Source organism: Cetorhinus maximus, chromosome 21 (assembly GCF_964194155.1).
Source record: "Cetorhinus maximus chromosome 21, sCetMax3.hap1.1, whole genome shotgun sequence".
Lineage (NCBI taxonomy): Eukaryota > Metazoa > Chordata > Chondrichthyes > Lamniformes > Cetorhinidae > Cetorhinus > Cetorhinus maximus.
This window is the reverse complement of record NC_135899.1, coordinates 82,514,752-82,536,135: the sequence shown is the minus strand read 5'-3', so window position 1 is coordinate 82,536,135 and position 21,384 is coordinate 82,514,752. Positions and strand designations below refer to the sequence as shown.

General features: G+C 45.8%; 1 protein-coding gene across 2 annotated transcripts in view; it reads left to right on the top strand.

Annotated features, from left to right (window-relative positions):
- The window catches only part of LOC144696069 (parkin coregulated gene protein), a 646,838-nt gene that overhangs the window by 310,113 nt on the left and 315,341 nt on the right, over nucleotides 1-21,384 (top strand). Inside the window, exon 1 of one of the 2 annotated variants that reach the window (XM_078567302.1) lies at nucleotides 8,697-8,878. The exons of the other annotated variant lie outside the window; for it this stretch is intronic. Within the exon in view, the coding sequence (XP_078423428.1) occupies nucleotides 8,756-8,878 (123 nt within the window). The 5' untranslated portion in view covers nucleotides 8,697-8,755. Of the gene's footprint in view, nucleotides 1-8,696; nucleotides 8,879-21,384 lie in introns of those variants that run through there. 2 annotated transcript variants of the gene reach the window in all.

The window sequence follows — 21,384 nt, the reverse complement described above, 5'->3', positions numbered from 1 at the left end:
GCAGCAGACAGTCCATTCCGCAGTCATTCCCAGGCCCACCCACCCAACGAAGGGGAAATCCTGCCCGTGGTGATGTATGAACCAAGGGGAACTTTACCATTTTGGGGAGCTGTCATGAACAGACATGAACATGAACAACCTGGGGTTACCATTTGTAATTTATATGATTTAACTTGTATGTATTTGCAGTATAGTACGTATTGTATGTATGTATGCAAAGTTGTCTTCCTTCCTTTATTTCTTTTTAATAAAGTTATCTAGAGCAAAGAACAAAGAGGGGATATGAGAAAGCTCTGGCTGGTAAAAGTAGGGAAAATCCCAAGATATTCTATAAGTATATCAATGGGAAGAGGATAACCAGGGAAAGAGTAGGGCCCATAAGGGACCAAGGGGGCAATCTACGGGTGGAGCCAGAGGACATCGCTAGAGTGTTGAATGAATACTTCACATCCGTCTTCACCCAAGAGAATGAGGATGAAGGTATCGAACTCGGGAAGAGAGACTGCAAGGTTCTTAAGCAAATTAATATAGGGAATGACAAGGTATTGGAGGTGTTGGCAGGCTTAAAAGTGGACAAATCTCCAGGTGCAGATGATTTGTGTCCCAGACTGCTGAGGGAGGCAAAGGAGGAGATCGCAGGGGCTCTGACCCAAATTTTTAATTCCTCTCTGGCCACGGGGGAGGTGCCAGAGGACTGGAGAACAGCTAATGTGGTTCCGCTATTTAAGAAGGGTTGTAGAGATAAGCCAGGAAACTACAGGCCAGTGAGTCTCACGTCAGTGGTAGGGAAACTATTGGAGAAATTTCTGAAGGAGAGAATCTATCTCCACTTGGAGAGGCAAGGCTTGATCAGGGATAGTCAGTATAGCTTTGTCAGAGGGAGGTCAGGCCTAACAAATTTGATTGAATTTTTTGAGGAGGTGACCAGGTGTGTAGATGAGGGTAGTGCGGTTGATGTAGTTTATATGGATTTTAGCAAAGACTTTGACAAGGTCCCACATGGGAGACTTATAAAGAAGGCAAATGCACTTGGGATACAGGGTAATTTGATAAGGTGGATTCAAAATTGGCTTAGTTGTAGGAGGCAGAGGTTGATGACAGAAGGATGTTTTAGTGACTGGAAGCCAGTGTCCAGTGGCGTACCACAGGGATCTGTGCTCGGTCTCCTATTATTTGTCATTTATATAAACGACATAGATGACTATGTGGGGGGTAGGATTAGTAAGTTTGCGGATGACAGAAAGATTGGCCGGGCGGTTAACAGTGAGGTTGAGTGTCTTGGGCTACAGGAAGATATAGATGGGATGGTCAAATGGGCAGATAAGTGGCAGATGGAATTTAACCCTGAAAAGTGTGAGGTGATACACTTTGGAAGGAGTAATTTGACAAGGAAGTATTCAATGAACGGCATGACACTCTGAAGTTCTGAGGAACAAAGGGACCTTGACGTGTGTGTCTATAGATCTCTGAAGGCAGAGGGGCATGTTAGTGGGGTGGTGAAAAAGGCATATGGGACACTTGCCTTTATCAATCGAGGCATCGATTACAAAAGCAGGGAGGTCATGTTGGAGTATAGAACCTTAGTGAGGCCACAGCTGGAGTACTGTGTGCAGTTCTGGTCGCCACATTATAGGAAGGATGTAATTGCACTGGAGGGGGTGCAGAGGAGATTCACCAGGATGTTGCCTGGGATGAAACATTTAAGTTATGAAGAGAGGTTGGATAGACTTGTGTTGTTTTTGTTGGAACAGAGTAGACTGAGGGGCGATCTGATCGAGGTGTACAAGATTATGAGGGGCATGGACAAGGTGGATAAGGAGCAGCTGTTCCCCTTAGTTGAAGGGTTAGTCACAAGGGGGCATAAGTTCAAGGTGAGGGGCAGGAGGTTTAGGGGGATGTGAGGAAAAACATTTTTACCCAGAGGGTGGTGACGGTCTGGAATGCACTGCCTGGGAGGGTGGTGGAGGCGGGTTGCCTCACATCCTTTAAAATGTACCTGGATGAGCACTTGGCACGTCATAACATTCAAGGCTAAAAACAAAAAACTACTGCGGATGCTGGAAATCCAAAACAAAAACAGAATTAACTGGAAAAACTCAGCAGGTCTGGCAGCATTGGCGGAGAAGAAAAGAGTTGACGTTTCGAGTCCTCATGACCCTCCAACAGAACTAAGTAAACATAGGAGAGGGGTGAAATATAAGCTGGTTTAAGGTGGGGGGGGGGTGTGGGGGGAGAGAAGTGGGGGGGGGGTAGTTGTAGGGACAAGCAAGCAGTGATAGGAGCAGATAATCAAAAGATGTCACAGACAAAGGAACAAAGATGTGTTGAAGGTGGTGATATTATCTAAGAGAATGTGCTAATTAAGAATGGATGGCAGGACACTCAAGGTACAGCTCTAGTGGGGGTGGGGTGGAAAGACTAACAGGGCATTACAGGTATAGATTTAAAAATAATGGAAATAGGTGGGAAAAGAAAAATCTATATAAATTATTGGAAAAAACAAAAGGGAGGGGCAAGAAACGGAAAGGGGGTGGGGATGGAGGAGGGAGTTCAAAATCTAAAGTTGTTGAATTCAATATTCAGTCCGGAAGGCTGTAAAGTGCCTAGTCGGAAGATGAAGTGCTGTTCCTCCAGTTTGCGTTGGGCTTCACTGGAACAATGCAGCAAGCCAAGGACAGACATGTGGGCAAGAGAGCAGGGTGGAGTGTTAAAATGGCAAGCGACAGGGAGGTTTGGGTCTTTCTTGCGGACAGACCGCAGGTGTTCTGCAAAGCGGTCGCCCAGTTTACGTTTGGTCTCTCCAATGTAGAGGAGACCGCATTGGGAGCAACAAATGCAGTAGACTAAGTTAGGGGAAATGCAAGTGAAATGTTGCTTCACTTGAAAGGAGTGTTTGGGCCCTTGGACGGTGAGGAGAGAGGAAGTGAAGGGGCAGGTGTTGCATCTTCTGCGTGGGCATGGGGAGGTGCCATCGGTGGGGGTTGAGAAGTAGGGGGTGATGGAGGAGTGGACCAGGGAGCCCTGGAGGGAACGATCCCTACGGAATGCCGCCAGGGGGGGTGAAGGGAAGATGTGTTTGGTGGTGGCATCATGCTGGAGTTGGCGGAAATGGCGGAGGATGATCCTTTGAATGCGGAGGCTGGTGGGGTGATAAGTGAGGACAAGGGGGACCCTATCATGTTTCTGGGAGGGAGGAGAAGGCGTGAGGGCGGATGCGCGGGAGATGGGCCGGACATGGTTGAGGGCCCTGTCAACCACCGTGGGTGGAAAACCTCGGTTAAGGAAGAAGGAGGACATGTCAGAGGAACTGTTTTTGAAGGTAGCATCATCAGAACAGATGCGACGGAGGCGAAGGAACTGAGAGAATGGGATGGAGTCCTTACAGGAAGCGGGGTGTGAGGAGCTGTAGTCGAGGTAGCTGTGGGAGTCGGTAGGCTTGTAATGTATATTGGTGGACAGTCTATCACCAGAAATTGAGACAGAGAGGTCAAGGAAGGGAAGGGAAGTGTCAGAGGTAACTACTCCCCTACTCCCCAACCTCCACCTATGGCACCTCCCCATGCCCACGCAGAAGATGCAACACCTGCCCCTTCACTTCCTCTCTCCTCACCGTCCAAGGGCCCAAACACTCCTTTCAAGTGAAGCAACATTTCACTTGCATTTCCCCTAACTTAGTCTACTGCATTCGTTGCTCCCAATGCGGTGTCCTCTACATTGGAGAGACCAAACGTAAACTGGGCGACCGCTTTGCAGAACACCTGCGGTCTGTCCGCAAGAAAGACCCAAACCTCCCTGTCGCTTGCCATTTTAACACTCCACCCTGCTCTCATGCCCACATGTCTGTCCTTGGCTTGCTGCATTGTTCCAGTGAAGCCCAATGCAAACTGGAGGAACAGCACCTCATCTTCCGACTAGGCACTTTACAGCCTTCCGGACTGAATATTGAATTCAACAACTTTAGATCTTCAACTCCCTCTTCCATCCCCACCCCGTTTCTTCCCCCTCCCTTTTGTTTTTTCCAATAATTTATATAGATTTTTCTTTTCCCACCTATTTCCATTATTTTTAAATCTATACCTGTAATACCCTGTCAGTCTTTCCACCCCACCCCCACTAGAGCTGTACCTTGAGTATCCTGCCATCCATTATTAATTAACACATTTTCTTAGATAATATCACCACCTTCAACACCTCTTTGTTCCTTTATCTGTGACATCTTTTGATTATCTGCTCCTATCACTGCTTGCTTGTCCCTACAACCACCCCCCCCCACAAAACTTCTCTCCCCCCACCTTAAACCAGCTTATATTTCACCCCTCTCCTAATTTTACTCATTTCTGTTGAAAGGTCATGAGGACTCAAAACGTCAACTTTTTTCTTCTCTGCCGATGCTGCCAGACCTGCTGAGTTTTTCCAGGTAATCCTGTTTTTGTTTTATAACATTCAAGGCTTTGGGCCAAGTGCTGGTAAATGGGATTAGGTAGGTAGGTCAGGTGTTTCTCACATGTCGGTGCAGACTCGATGGGCCGAAGGGCCTCTTCTGCACTGTGATTCTGTGATCAATCTTTCATTTTCTTTAAATCATTAATAATTGTTTAATAGCTGTTGAATGAAGATTTTTAAAATATATATTACTGGTATCAAGTCACTCATTCCTGTTCGTCCAGAGTACAGCTCTGAACCTAAGTGAGACTCCGCAAGGAACTCTCACGCCCACAGTTTGTATCCTCATCCATTCATCAAGCTTCTGTTTAAAGTTCTTATGGAGAAGGGCTTGAACGAGCTCAAGAACCGATTTGTCCTGCATCTAAGGGACTGTAGTCTTTCCCCTGAATGTATCCAGCAGTAACACTGAGACAGGGGGTAATCCTCACTGTTCATAATACTCTTCACTTTCATCAAAACTTTTCCAGAACAGATTTCATCTAGAAAGACATGTTCATCAAACACCCATTCTGTCTGGTTCAATAATCTCCGTACCCTTACAGAGTCTATTTTCCTAAGGCAACAATACCAGGAGAGACATCCAAAAACGATAGCACTCTCAACTACAGCCGTATAAAAGATTTTCACGATTGTGGGATCTACTCGAAGGGATTTTCACTTTCTGAGGTACTATAATTGTGTATATACCCCTTGGCCACCACATCTCTACGCTGTTCCCCCAATTTAACATATCATCTACTTTGATACCTAGATCTTGTAGCTGGTAACTCATAATGGTGTTGGTTACAGGATGTTAAAAACAAAAAGCTAAAAGCTACTGCGGATGCTGGAAATCCAAAACAAAATAAAAACAGAATTACCTGGAAAAACTCAGCAAGTCTCCCTCTCTTGATCTTTTCATTGAGAACTGTCGGCGTGACATTAGCCGTCTCAATTTCTCTGCTCCTCTCACCCATTCTAATCTGTCTCTCTCTGAACTCACTGCACTCCGTTCTCTCAGGTCCAACCCCAACATTGTCATCAAACCCGCTGACAAGGGTGGTACTGTTGTTGTCTGGCGCATTGACCTCTACCTCGCGGAGGCTGAGCGTCAACTCGCAGACGTTTCCTCCTACCTCTCCCTGGACCATGACCCCACCACAGAACATCAAGCCATTGTTTCCAGGACTGTCACTGACCTCATCTCCTCTGGAGATCTTCCTCCCACAGCTTCCAACTTGATAGTCGCCCAACCTCGGACGGCCCGCTTCTACCTCCCACCCAAAATCCACAAACAGAACTGTCCTGGCAGACCGATCGTGTCAGCCTGTTCCTGCCCCACGGAACTCATTTCTTGTTATCTTGACTCCCTTCTCTCTCCCCTTGTCCAGTCCCTTCCCACCTACATCCGTGATTCCTCTGACACCTTACGTCACATCAACAATTTCCAGTTCCTTGGCCCCAACCGCTTCCTCTTCACCATGGATGTCCAATCCCTCTACACCTCCATCCCCCACCAGGATGGTCTGAGTGCCCTTAGCTTCTTCCTTGAACAGAGGCCCCAACAATCCCCATCCACCACTACTCTCCTCCGTCTGGCTGAACTTGTTCTCACGCTGAACAATTTCTCCTTTAACTCCTCTCACTTCCTCCAAATAAAAGGTGTGGCTATGGGTACCCGCATGGGCCCCAGCTATGCCTGTCTCTTTATGGGGTATGTGGAACATTCCTTGTTCCAGTCCTACTCCGGCCCCCTCCCACAACTCTTTCTCCGGTACATCGATGATTACTTCGGTGCTGCTTCATGCTCTCGTCGGGACCTGGAAAAATTTATTAATTTTGCTTCCAATCTCCACCCCTCCATCATCTTCACATGGTCCATCTCTGACACTTCTCTTCCCTTCCTTGACCTCTCTGTCTCAATTTCTGATGATAGACTGTCCACCAATATCCATTACAAGCCTACCGACTCCCACAGCTACCTCGACTACAGCTCCTCACACCCCGCTTCCTGTAAAGACTCCATCCCATTCTCTCAGTTCCTTCGCCTCCGTCGCATCTGTTCTGATGACGCTACCTTCAAAAACAGTTCCTCTGACATGTCCTCCTTCTTCCTTAACCGAGGTTTTCCATCCACGGTCGTTGACAGGGCCCTCAACCGTGTCCGGCCCATATCCCGCGCATCCTCCCTCACGCCTTCTCCTCCTTCCCAGAAACATGATAGGGTCCCCCTTGTCCTCACTTATCACCCCACCAGCCTCCGCATTCAAAGGATCATCCTCCGCCATTTCCGCCAACTCCAGCATGATGCCACCACCAAACACATCTTCCCTTCACCCCCCTTGACGGCATTCCGTAGGGATCGTTCCCTCCGGGACACCCTGGTCCACTCCTCCATCACCCCCTACTCCTCAACCCCCACTTATGGCACCTCCCCATGCCCACGCAGAAGATGCAACACCTGCCCCTTCACTTCCTCTCTCCTCACCGTCCAAGGGCCCAAACACTCCTTTCAAGTGAAGCAGCATTTCACTTGCATTTCCCCTAACTTAGTCTACTGCATTCGTTGCTCCCAATGCGGTGTCCTCTACATTGGAGAGACCAAACGCAAACTGGGCGACCGTTTTGCGGAACACCTGCGGTCTATCCGCAAGAAAGACCCAAACCTCCCTGTCGCTTGCCATTTTAACACTCCACCCTGTTCTCTTGCCCACATGTCTGTCCTTGGCTTGCTGCATTGTTCCAGTGAAGCCCAACGCAAACTGGAGGAACAGCACCTCATCTTCCGACTAGGCACTTTACAGCCTTCTGGGCTGAATATTGAATTCAACAACTTTAGATCTTAAACCCCCCTCCCCCCATCCCCACCCCGTTTCTTTTCCCCCCCCACCCGCCTTTTTTTTCAATAATTTATATAGATTCTTCTTTCCCCACCTATTTCCATTATTTTTAAATCTAAAACTAAAACCTTTAGTCTTTCCACCCCACCCCCACTAGAGCTGTACTTTGAATATCCTGTCTTGCATTCTTAATTAGCACTTTTCTCAGACAAAGACCACCACCTTCAACACCTCTTTGACCCTTTTGTCTCTGACATCTTTTGATTATCTGCTCACACCACACCCTCAATGTGTCTCTTCCCCCCCACCCACCTTAAACCAATTTATATTTCTCCCTTGTTGAAACTATGCTTCAGTTCTGCTGAAGGGCCATGAGGGCTCGAAACGTTGACTGATTTCTTCTCCGCCGATGCTGCCGGACTTGCTGAGTTTTTCCAGGTAATTCTGTTTTTATTTTGTTTTGGTTACAGGATGTGTCTGTTAGGAAGTCCTTGTAGTTTTCTGTATGTTAACAGCAAATCTTTATTAACTACTTGTAATTTTATATATATATACAGGAAAAGGTACAGGCAAGGAGCTATCTCCATGTCTAAATCTTAACACATCTCTGTTCAACCCCAGGCCTGGATCATGTGCCCTCTTACATCACTGTGTGGGTATTACTGTCCTCAATCCCACATTAACCCTATATATGCCAGACCCTTAAACTGCAGTAACTATTTCATGAATCTTCACAGGAACAATATCATTAACTAGCTTTTCCCTAAAGTTTATAGCTAGTTCTTTTGTCTTGTTTTCATTCAGTTTAAGAAAATCACCATTGCTCCTTTTTACAAACACCCCCACTGAGTTCCTATAGTTTACTTCATCATTCCCGATGAGGCTCACAAGTGCTATATCGTCGGCCTACTTCAGAATCATCGTGTCGCCGTGCTCTGATCGGCAATCATTCGTGTAGACGGTGAAAAGCGAAGGTTTTTGTTGACCTGTTTAATGTTAAAGAGGACTAGAGCCCTAGGCTCAGCCTTATGCATTACCCAAGGAAACAGGTCGACCGGCAATCTCAGCCGAGTCACATTGAGGGCGAAGGGGAGCAGACTTGGTCAACCTCCCACCTCACACCCAGGTTCCTGAAACATGCCTATGATCCTCTGAGTTAACATTTAATTTTACAGCTTGCTCAGAGGGTAGAACTGGAAACAAAGGAAAGAGCGACAAGCCTGGAAAACTGCTGGTAAATAATCTCACAAATTCACATTGGCAAGGGGTGAGACAGGGCAGTAGCAATTCCACCCCTTGGCTTTACTCTTTAGCATAATTTTACATTTAAACCAGAGAACTTCCTTCACCAAGTATTCGGAAATGACGTTGGCTGTTACTGCCAGTTGCTTAGTAACAGCTCCATGGAAGTAAACACGTCTTCAGGCCCCAGTGTTAAACACTGTAGCTCCACGGCCAGCTCAACTGCTGTTTCTCTCTTGCCTCTGTTCATGGGCTCAGCTGCAGACCACAAGGCGACTTCTTCACTCCACCAACGGGGAAGATTGAAGACCTTGAAAAGCCAGAGAGTCGCCACACTCACACAGCTGCTGCCCAACATGAACAAGTCAATAGTAAGTCAATATATCATTCAGAGCTATTCCGATGTGTTACCAAGCAGCAGAAGAAGGTGAAAAAAAAAACAAAAAAAATTGCGAGGCCCTCTTTTCTACCTATTTAATAAAAGTTAAATCTGAAACTGTATAACAATCCTCTGCACTATTTAGAGTCCAAGGACAATGTTAATTAAAAAGGAGATTACTGCTTGGGACTGAGGTTAGATGTGCAGAGCAATGTATGAATAGCAATGAGTTCCAGTAATTCAGTTGAGTGGTTTTAATGTAATAAGCTGTGTGATTTAAGCTCGAACATTCTGATCAAGTCCAAATTTAGATTCCTGCCTTAAAACTGTCAGTGCATTTTATAATGTTAGTGCACCCACTGTGGCATTGCTCGCGCTCGGTTTTCTTTGTTTATGACAAGACTATTGTGCTGTGCGGCAGGCAATGGTGCCTGTAGGTTGTACAAGTGACCTTTCAAGGACGTAAAAGTGTAGACTGAACACCCACAGAGTATTCAGGCTCCGTCGGGAGTTTGCAAATGGCTACAGTGAAAAAACGTGCAGCATTTTAATATCATTCCTCGCCCTGTTACAAAGTATAACAGCTGGAGTGTGACATCTTCGCCGCAGATATATCATTTCCCAGGATTATTGGATCTCCTGTGGCGTTGCTGACAGTAATATGGATGATATGCTATCTTGTGAAGGGGGGGGGTGCATCATACCATGCAATCCATAATGGCCGGGATATTCTGGCCCTGTGGAGGCGGAGCTTGCTGGAGGGTGGGGGGATGGGGGGGGGGGGGGGGGGGTGGGATGTGTGCCCCCGCGGTGCAGCCAGAGGAGCCCATTGACTTTCAGCGGGGCCAGGCGATCCCAGCAGTGGGTGCAGCCGGACTATCCCGCCCCAATGTACTGTTCCTCGGCCAAGATAAAGTGGTTTCTCTTGAAGGTCAACCAAGTTCAATTAGATGAGCTGAAGCGTTTATGGTCTTGGGAGCTAACCTTTTATAAGCAGGAACCAACTATGGAATAATACCACATCATAACGTGGAAAAGCACTCGTGCAGAGGTCAAAGCCAAGATGTCGCTGTTGTGCACAATGGCAGAGTGTGAGGAGAAAATGGTGGAGGTTGTTCCCATGTGAAACTCCTGCACTCGGGGTAAATAGTGACATAGTGGTAATGTCACTGGACTAGCAATCCAGAGACCCAGGCTGATTGACGCAGGTTCAAATCCCATCACAGCAGCTGATGGAATTTAAACTCAATTGGTAAAATCTGAAATTCAAAGGTCACCTCAGTAATTGTGAAACTATCACTGATTGTGGTTAAAAACCCATCTGGGTCACGACATTTAGAGAAGGAAGCAAGCCCCTTACCCCCATTCTGTCTCCGTAGTAATGTGGTTGACTCTTAGCTGCCCTCTGAAATGGCCTAACAAGCCACTCAATTCAAGGGCAATAAAGGATGGGCAACAAATGTTGGCATTACCAGAGATGCTCGTATCCCAAGAAAGAATTAAGAAAAACTCCTGCTAAGGGCAATGATCGCTTGATTGTTCCCTCCCTCGCTAGCTGTGGTGCGTAGTGAAGAGCTTGTGTAGTGTTATGATAATATGGGTTTGGTAGAGGCCTTCAGAAATACACAGCCTCCCCCTCTTCTAGGTCAGTGATATTGCCAGCGACTGCAGCTTACACTCTCTTGACACCTGGCTGTGCCCTGCTGATACAGGAGGCCAGGAGTGATCAGGCAGGCACCTCCATACATACCCGCTTTCACATACAGTGCAATGTTCACAGAGTACTTCACTGAGGAGTATTAGCACCTTGGCTTGGGGTCTCTTCATCTGGTGCTGTTAGCACAATACAAAGTCAAGAGTTTAGATCCAGAGCAGCCTACAGACAGACCAGTAACCTTTGTGGAGATCCATTTCCCTTACTGCTGCTCTGCTGTTACAAACTTACCTAGTATTTACAGCATTGGAACAGCCCATTCTCTCCATGTTGGTCTTTATGTCCATGTAAACCTCCTCCAGCCTTCAATTAGCTCCATCACATCCTTCTATTCCTTTCTTCTCACCTACTTATCTTCCCTTTAAATGCAGATCATAATCAAAATATGATATTTGCTTCAGCCACTCCTTGAGGTAGTGAGTCCTGCTGCTCAATGTGGAAAGGGAGGAATGTAGAACCTGCATTTCTATAGCACCTTTCACAACTTCAGGATTTCACAAAGCACTTTACAGCCAATGAAGTCAGAATGTAGATACTGTGATAATGTAGAAAAACGGAAACGGAAATCTCAGGAATGGAAAATACCAGAATATGTTGTTGGCACAGTCAGCAGCACACTCAGCTTCCGAGAGTTTCAATGCAATTCTGAGGATTCAGGCGGCAAATGCTTCTCTGTAGGTGCCCGACAGCTGCAGCAGCCAGAGGCAACACCTGCTCACAATCTTCCTCCCCTGGGCCATTTGCGCAGCGAGGGGGAATTCCCAGATGCAGGCCCATCCCTGGCTGGGCTGTGTGCCAGCACATCAGACAAGAAACAGGAGGACTGATACAGGTGCACACTCCAGGCCCTTCACCATGGAGCTTCCAACCTGTTTAAAACCTGTCCACATCATCGCCTGCCTCATCTGAAGTACCTCCACAGTTTGTCCAGTTAATTGGGGGAAGGGCCTGGGAGGCTCTGGAAGAAGTATATACAGGCCCCTCTGCCCTGGACCCAATGTTTGCAGCCCTGGAACACACAGCCCGAAAGGATGGTGTAAGCAGGTGAACTTAATACTAAAGGGAATTGAAGGGGGAAGATTTGCAGGGATCCAGGGAAAAAGCAAGAGAGTGGGACTGATTGGGGTGCTCTTTCAAAGAGCTGACATAGGTACGGTGGGCCGAATGGCCTTCTCCTGCACTGTATCATTCTTTAGCAAGCTTGACAATTAAGAAGGAAAGCCTCACGCGAAAGCTTTTAGCTCCATTTTGGATCGATAGTAAAGTTGAACTTTGGTCTGCAGCAGCACTTGCTGCCGTATCTTGAGTTGTTATTGTTCTTTGGGGGAGGGGGGTGGGGGGTGATAGTCTGGGTCCGAGAGCACGAGGTACAAGATCCACCAGCCGTGGGGCAAATGAGTATCAGTTGCTTCAACGTTGTCAATAGGGAGCAATCTCATGAATTTCTAGACAGAGAAAATAAAATATAATTGGAACTAAAGATCCCTTTAACCTTTGATTTGTATTGCTATCATTGTGTTAAAATAGTTTTATGATAAGCTGCAGTTGTTGGTAAAATAATTGAACAAAACATTGAAGAAATCAGTTTTATTTGGTGCTCCTTAAATTATATTTCATTATAATATGGAATTACTGTACTGTAATCGTTCAAATTAATACTTTGTGCTCACCCCTAAAATGGTAAATTGCCATTTATTTGCCTCTCTTTTTGTTTCTCGCTGCAGGACTGATGTAGCAAGAATTGCTCAAAACAAAAAACATTTTTGTTGAAGATAGCGTTAATTATAGATGCATTTTTTTTTTCAACGGCAATGGTTTTCCAATATTAAGCCTGTGCCACCCTTTCTGATCCGTCATTTTTACTGGAATCTATGGCCTTTCATAACTTTCTGTGCGCCTGTGACGCAGGCAATCTCACAGTATCTGTGTTTTTATTCAATAAAACCATTTGTCTTACACGCGCTGAACCTCCATTGCTTTTCTCGGATAAGTAGAAGGAGAACAGGAATGACAGATTCTTAATCTAAGTAAAACGTATAATCATGGCAACGCTCATATTCCGTTGATATAGGAGAGCAATAATATTACGTTGAGGCCATGCTTTTTCTAACAGATTGATTAAAAGGCAATTTTTAATCTCGAGAAAGCATCTAAAAAAAACCCAATAACTTCCCTTTACTGTGCAGGGCCAAAGCGGATAAATAGGCTCCAATTTCCTGAGGTTCTGTCTGTCGTGTGGACTGTCGTGAGGTGGGGGAAGGGCAGGGAATTGCGCTGGTGCTCGTGGTGCGCCTGGTTCATGACACGCCTGACTTCCCATCCAGAAATTTCTCTGCACAGTTAAGGCCTTGCTATTGGCACGCATGGACCTCAGCTGGATTCTCCTTTAATTGAATTGAGTCTCTTGCCAGAATTCCCGACAGCGGGAGCTAATTAAGGTAGGATCATTTTTAACTTCAGCCTATGCTGTTTCGCTGGCCTGCTTTACAGTCGACAGCCCGGGCTCTAGCCTATCTAAGTAGGTTTCATAAAGAGCTTTCCTGACCATCTAAAAATAAAACCTGGTCAATGTTGCTGCTTCTTGATTCGTGTTTTTGTTTGTTTCATTTGTTGGAAACTCTGCCATTGTTCTATTTTGATTTTTCTCCCTGTTTCCGGTATTCTTGTTTCCTGGGATCGTTTTAAATAGGAACCTATGGCGTGCTGAGGGTGGCCGTTCTTTGCCAGATCACAAACATGCTGCTTTCAGAGGAGGATGAGGAGTTCGTGAGAGGATCTCCAAATGCAAATGAAATGACAACTCCAGGAGTTCTCTCTGCGCCGGAGGCCTGACATTTGTAGACTCCTCCACATGTACTTGGAGATGCCAGAAGATGCCTAGGTTCACCACCTCCACTTCGTGTGACAGATCACACATCAGGGCGGCAGCCGGACATTATCTGAAATGTGCTGAACTGAAGGGTTCCCCAAGCTTTGATGCTTCTGGGTCCTTCCAGGCCACCCCAGGAACATGTCATATTAGGTAGATTCCAACAGGCAATTATGTCAGGCATGTGACGGACATTGCGGGGGGGGGATTTTCCGAACCCACCCGCCAACCGGGATCTCCCGGTCTCGCCGCAATTCAATGGACTCCTGGCTGGGGCGTCACCTCGCCCACGGCGGGTCCCACCCGGGATGGGGCCAGAAAATCCCAGCCAATGTGTTTGTAAAGGACGACATCTTCCTTACTCTAGAACCATAGAACCATAGAAAAGTTACAGCACAGGAGGAGGCCATTCGGCCCATCTTGTCCATGCCAGCCCGAGGACACCCAGGTGCCCTTTCTAATCCCACCTTCCTGCACCCGGCCCATAGCCCTGCAGCTTACAGCACTTAAAGTGCAGACCCAGGTACTTTTTAAAAGAGTTTAGAGTTTCTGCCTCTACCACCAACTTGGGCAGCGAATTCCAGATACCCACAACCCCCTCGGCGTAAAAAAGTTCTTCCTCATGTCCCCCCTACACCTTCTGCCACTTATCTTGAATCTATGTCCCTTGGTTCGAGAATCCTCCACCAAGGGAAACAATTTTATCCTGTCCATTCTATCTATTCCCCTCATAATTTTGTACACCTCAATCAAGTCACCTCTCAGCCTTCTTTGTTCTGAGGAAAATAACCCCAACCTATCCAATCTCTCCTCGTAGCTACACTTTTCTAACCCTGGCAACATTCTTGTAAACCTCCTCTGCACTCTCTCCAGAGCTATTACGTCTTTCCTGTAATATGGTGTCCAGAACTGCACACAATACTCCAGTTGTGGCCTCACCAGTGCGGCCGATCTGTGGAAAGGAGATATCTGCCGGATGGATGGCAGAGCCTCCACACAAGTGCAAGTTGTCATTGGCAATACAGCTGTGGGCAGCAGGGGTCTTCCAATTAACCTTATGGCTTACAGGGAAAGTAAGAGTGTGCACTCAGTTAATACTCACATGGAATCAGGCCACAAAAGATATTGCTATGCCTGACAATAGTTGTTTTTCATGAAACAGCAGTCCAATGAAACTGGAAACTGCTTTTAGGAGACTCAGGCTACCTTTGATTTCATGGTTCCTGATGCTACTGAGAAACCCACTATTACTGGAGGTGTGCTTCAGGCCGGAGGCCTGGATGTCAGTTCGCTAGCTGAGGTCTGCCGTCTCCACATGCAAGAGATCTATATTATCCAGCTTTCATGTGCATAAGGGCAACAGTCATGTGCAACATAGGAAATTACCTTTCCCAGATGGTACGGGAGTTCTAGCTTAGGAACCATGCAACCGTTAATGGGCCACACAAGAATTTCATGTAACAGTGAGGAGTGCTTATCTCCCTCATGATCAACAAACATCTTCCTTGGGTCATTGAATTTATTCAAGGCAGAGTTAGACAGATTTTTGATAGAGAAGGGGGGTCAAGGGTTATGGTGCAAACAGGAAAGTGGAGTTGAGACCATGACCAGTGACAATTTTAGAAATGCAGGTCCCTTTAAGAGTAAACCAGGACAGAGTGAATTGAGAGCAGGCGATGCTCATTGAAGCCTGTACTTAAGAGCTGGGTTTTTCCCCAGTAGGAGTTTTTTTTTTTTGCTTCTGGGCAGGGAGAGAACCCAGAAGGGAAGAGTGGAAACTGGTGTTTGCACTGAACTATAATTTAACAATAAAACAGTTGTGAAGCACAGAATGTCTTCTGCTGCCCTGATTCGGTAAATGGACATCCACTTAGTAAACAACCAGAGCTGCCATGATCTTATTGAATGGTGAAACAGGCTTGAAGGGTCAAATGGCCTCCTCCTGCTCCAAAGTCCTATGTTCCTATTTGGAACCAACTGTCAGGAGCCTGGATGGCTTCCTGGACCTGGTCAGTGCTTCCCCTCCCCTTGATGTTGCTTTAACCGGAAGTCAGCCTTCATTGCCAAAGGGACACATCATCTTTTGTATGTCTTCTGCAGCAAGACCTCTACTCTTCAGTGTTACCCACATGCTCAACTGGGCCAGTGCAGTCATTCACTCCACTTTTCAATCTCCACTAAAACCTCCACCTTAATTGGTTAGCTACATCCTTCAGAACCAGACCCCATGTCTGGTTTTCTGAGGCAAGGTGCTGCTAGCTAAGTTGGGCTGGGAAAGCCTTTTTTTGCATCTGAGGTCTGAATTCAAATTATGTGGAGGTATTCCCATCAAAACACTGAATCAGGTCTCTGTACGCAGTAACATTTCAGCTCCGCTTTTCCCAATAGCAGGGCACTGGGACTAAAGCCTACAGATTGCAGGGCTAGGGTGAGAATCTGTTTAAAGAGGGAATCACGGAAAATGGCCTCTATACCATAAGTCACTTATGTTCTAGTTATACTTTGGAACTTGCTTGCATGTTATGTCCATTACTGCAACTATGGCCTGGAGTAAAATAGTTTTCAATTTGACTGTAGCTGCTCAACCTTCTCATTAATGAGCTGAGCAGCACATTAACAAACAGAAACTGGCTTTCCTTTGCACATTTCGGATCAAGAATCATCAGATGAGCATGAAACGTACTTTCTAGTGACCCGAGAGCAATTTTTGCTCATCTCGTTTCTTTATCAAAGTTATTGAACTTTAAAAAAACTGAATCAGTTGGTAACTGGAATCATGGCTAAAAAATGGCATCATCACATTAAGGCTCTTGGCTCTTCCTGCTTCATGAAATGCATTCACAGTTACACAAGGAACCATCTCTATATAGATCAGCATTTAGCTATATCCAAGTAATTTTATTAAAACATATACATCTTTGGTTTGAATCCTGGGGCAGAATTTGATGCTCTCCCCTGAGGCAAGTTTGGAGGCAATGGGGCCGGTTGGTAACCACCTCGTTTTCCCACCTCCACCCCAATTTGGTCTGGGTTGGGAAGGCTTGTGGATGGCCTTCCTGCGCACCCCCCCCCACCACCAATTGAGTTCTTTAAGTGGGTAACTAATGCCCACTTAAGCGCCATATCCTGCCACATATGGCAGTGAACCAGCAGGAGACAGGGCAGCTACAGCACAGGAAGCCCGAAAAGCAAACCTGAGGTGGGTGGTCCATCATTCAAAGACACCCAGCACCTGATCAAGGGACCCAGCATCGCGAAGAGGCGGGGGGGAATCGTGCCCCTGCCCATCTCCCTCCTCCTCTCCCACCCCTCTCGACACCACCCCTCCCACAGCCCTCACTCACCTGTGGCCTGGGTCTCTCAGCGATCATAGGCCCTCTCCCTGGGTGCATTACCGGCAGCTGCTATCGCTCTCCCACTGATACTGTAGGCAATGACCAGCTGCTGGCCTCTGATTTGTCAGCAGGTCTCAGCGAGTGGGATTTCCTACCCAGGATCTTTGACCCCAGGGAAGGTTCACCATAGGCCTTCCCCAAACGTGGAACTCTCACCGGCTCTCCAGCCAGTGGGTGGGACCTGCATTAAATGCTGTCCCTGGTGTCTGGGAGCAGAAGAATACTTAGAAACAATCTTAAAATCATCTTCCTATGGGAATATATTTGTACGTATGGCAAGTAGGTGACATTTATTTCACAAATTAGATATTATTACCAGCTGAGTCTGACTAACTGATATCTATCCGAAAACCTGTTGATCTTAAATTTGAGGTAAAAAAAAATGTAATTTCATCAAAAATATTCTTGTTGGTCGTTCAAAAGATCAAAAAATCATTTTTGTGTCTCATTGCTTTTTGTTCCATGATATCTTTGTCGTTTAATCTCTCCAGCTCTCTACCCCATCCCAGATGCCATTTAACCCGTCACACCTCGTACTTTCCTTCAATTCTGAGGAAGAGTCACATTCAACTCGAAACGTTAATTCAGTTTCTCTCTCCACAGACGCTGCCAGACCTGCCGAGCTTTTCCAGCACTTTCTGTTTTTTATATCAGATTTCTTGCATCTAAAGTATTTTGCTTTTACTTTAGGGTACTTATTCATGCTGTGAAAAACACCTTCTTAACTAGTAGCACCTTGCAGTGTTTTGGATAGAACTGATGGCAGTAACTTAATCAGTTATTAATTGCAGCTTCACCCACACTATTAAAGTATATTTTTTTATTACAGACTCTCTAATACCATAATATGGAATGAATTAACAATTGTTACTGAAATCTTATTGAAATGTGCAAGATTCTGACGAGGCTTGACAGGGTAGATGTTGAGAAGATGTTTCCGCTAGTGGGGGGAATCTCGAACTAGGGGACACAGTTTCAGTGTAAGGGGACACTCATTTGTAACTGAGATGCAAAGGGATTTCTTCTCTCAGAAGGTAGTGAATGTCTGGAATTCTCTACCCCAGAGAGTTGCGGAGGCTAGATCACTAAAAGTATTTAAAAAGGAGGTAGGTAGATTTTTGAAATATCGGGGTGTTGAGGGCTATGAGGAGCTGGCACGAAAGAGGAGTTGAGGCCTGGGGTAGATTAGCCATGAACTTATTGAATGGCGGGGCAGGCTTGAGGGGCTGAATGGCCTACTCCTGCTCCTATTTCTTATGTTCTTATGTGTTCTTTGAGTCTTGTAAGGATGAGGAATGAATAATTCAGGTTTGACAGGTGATGCTCTTTTCAAGCAAACATGGAGGTTTTATTCTGTGTTATGTTTTTTGATTTTTAGTTTCATTCTAACATCTACTTGACTTGCCATGGTAACTTATTTATTGACTCTTCTGGTGGAGAGTACAGTCATCCAAAAAACTTTCCATTGAGTTAAGGGTAGGTCGGGATTCAGCCTTTCAAGTAGTTTCACTTGGAAAGTACCCACTTACTGTTTGACTGGGTGTGCGTGGTATGGGCAAGGCTGATACCTGCCAAGGGAGAGAGCTTGTGAGAGACCTTAGAGTTGTTCCTTTCAATTCCAAGCAACCCGTTCCTGTGAAGATTTTCCAAGTATAGGTTCATAGAGGACCTTCTTTTAGATAACTGTGGTAAATAATTTATTCTTTTGAGGAGAGCTCTGAAAATATCAAACCCTGCAGAGCAACATTTTATTGACAGAATTAGAATTGTTGGTCTTTTTGATGTAGGAGGTCTTGTAGCGCAGTGGGCAGTGTCCCTGCCTCTGAGCCAGAAGCTCTGGGTTTAAGTCCCACTCCAGGACTTGATGGCCAAGGAAGGTGCATTCATAACACGGCTACACAACAACTCAGGCTCCTTGGGGCAGGGGGGTGGGGGGGTGCAGTTGGCTGGATGGCTGGTGTGGATCAGATTGGTGCCAACAGTACATGGTTCAATCCCAGTTCCAGCTGAGGTGGATTCAGGGCCTGCTTCTTTGCCATTCTTATGGTGGACGTCATGGTGCTGTGGATCAGACCTGCCTTCAGGCAGGGGACTGAAGGAGCAATGATGTTGACGCACTGTGTCCAGGGAGATGCCTGATGATTTTATGATCCTTGAACGGCCAGACATGCTGCTTGTGAGGAGATTTTCATCTATGCTGTCCACCTAGTTAAGGTTCGAACCCATGCCTGTCAGTTGTATAGACTATTCTTTTTGTGGGTTTGAGCTGAGTGCGAATTCAGTGGTGTTGAACAGGTTCCAAAATTGTATGCCCACAGTGTCAGGTCTGTATTGCTCCAGCCAGCCTGGTCCATAGGACTTGAAGGCTTGGATGGGGTAAGACGGAGGGGGCTGGTGTTCTTATCATTTGATTACAAATAATCTTGCAGCCAATGTCCCAAAGGGTTGGGAGGTACTAGCTGTATGAGCACCCGAAAGCTTATTTGTGCTTTCCCTTGCTAAGCTATGGAACTTTAGCTGGTCAAACCTGAGCAGTACCCTTGCAGATATTTGATGTTGCCTTAGAGTTGTCCATCACCAACCTGTAACTGAGCTGTCTGGAAAAATTATACTCTCTAAATCAGCTAAACAGAAAATTCACCTGTATAGATTTCTCACAAGGTTTTCTTGGAGACTCTGTGTTGGATCCAGTGCCCCTGGTTTGTTGGGGCTAAAGGACCCAGGTTACACAGTTGTTTCGGGGTGACCGAGTTGGTACAGAGACAGAGAACATCAGTAGATCGTTGTTAGAATGAACACATGCTGTTTATTTACAAACTAAACTCAGCAGCTCCACTTGTGCTCACAACTCAGAACTCTGTCTTCACTCTTCAGTGTCTAACTCAAGACTTTCTCGCAGAGGTAGCTCGCTGTACTCTGCTATTGGGTATTGACATCATGTGATCTTACACTACAACACTTGTCTTAAAGATATATTATACATCAGATTATTACATCTTTCCCCCTTTACTGAAAAATACACTCTACATTTTTTTCAATATATCATTATTTACACAAATCAATAATTTACAAAGTCAGTCTCTCTGGGGGTTTCCTTACGCCTGTAGAAAGTCCTACCTCTACAGCTTCTGAAGTCTGATTTGGAACCCCCTTTACTGGAGTCACCTGAGCACCTGGTTCTTCAGTACATACCTGGAAATCTGTTCCTTTGACTCTTTCAGGTACAGGCAGCCCTTCAAACACATTTGTACTCAGTTGAGTTCTTTCAACAGGAGATTTGATTCACTCTCGAACACTGGTGGAACCATTTCTGTGTTTTTGGTTTCTCCTCTTACGTGACCCACATGTCTCCTTATTATTCGATCTGCGACTTTCACCTGCAGGAAAGAGTTACTGCACTTATTTCACCGAGTAACCACGTTTGTCCTTCTCTAAAACTTTTCATAAATACTTTCTCACCTACGTTAAATGTTCTGCCCCGACTGTGACAAAATGTCCCATTTTCTGACTTTCCTGTCTTCTTTCTACCTCCCCCCCCACAAGGTTGGCCTAATTAGGCTCGACTGGATACGGCACTTCATCAACAATTCCACAGGTGTAACACCTGTTGTCATATGAGTGGTGGTTCTATAGTGGATAAGAAAATGTGCTAATTTAGTCGCTATTAAATCTCCAGACAATTTCTTCATACCAGGCTTGAAGGTCTGAACTGCTGTCTCAGCGAGTCCGTTGGAGGAAGGGTCGTATGGATTTGTTTTCACATAAACAGTACCAATGAGGCTTGTAAATCGGTTAAATTCAGCACTTGTGAATCCTGTTCCATTTCCTGATATTAACACTTCAGGTAGTCCGTTAATTGGGAAATTTTGTCGTAGCTTGTCTATTGTCGCTGAGGAGGTGGGTGACCTCACTTCATATATGTCCATCCATTTTGAATAAGCGTCTATGATAAGCAGAAACATTGTTCCCATAAAAGGTCCCACATAGTCAATGTGTATTCATACCCATGGTCTCCCTGGCTGCTCCCAGGGGTGTAACAGGGCTGTGGGGCTGTTGCAGGTAATTTTTGTACTTGTTGACACTGCATACAATATCCCGCTAAGTTTTCTATTTCTCCATCCATTCCCGGCCACCACATTTTGGAAATTCCGGGATATGCACTGTGAAGTTCAGTTAACAATGGCTTTTGTCCTTTGGAGGAACAATCACTCGTGCTCCCCACAATAAGATACCTTCTTGGCTGGTTATCTTGTATCTTCTCTGCAAACATGGTTTCATTTCATCAGACTCTTGTGTTTGTGACCAACCATAAGGAACTTGACTTCTCACTTTGGATAAGACTGCGTCTCGATTTGTTCAATCTTTCATTTGTTTAGCACACATCAGTGATGAGTCCATGAAGTTCAATAACAAAACGAATTCCTGAGGAATTGGAACATCCTCACCTTTTACTGGCGAGGGTAAACGACTGAGTGCATCTGCACTTGCAATTTGACTTCCAGGGCTATGGGCAGAATTTT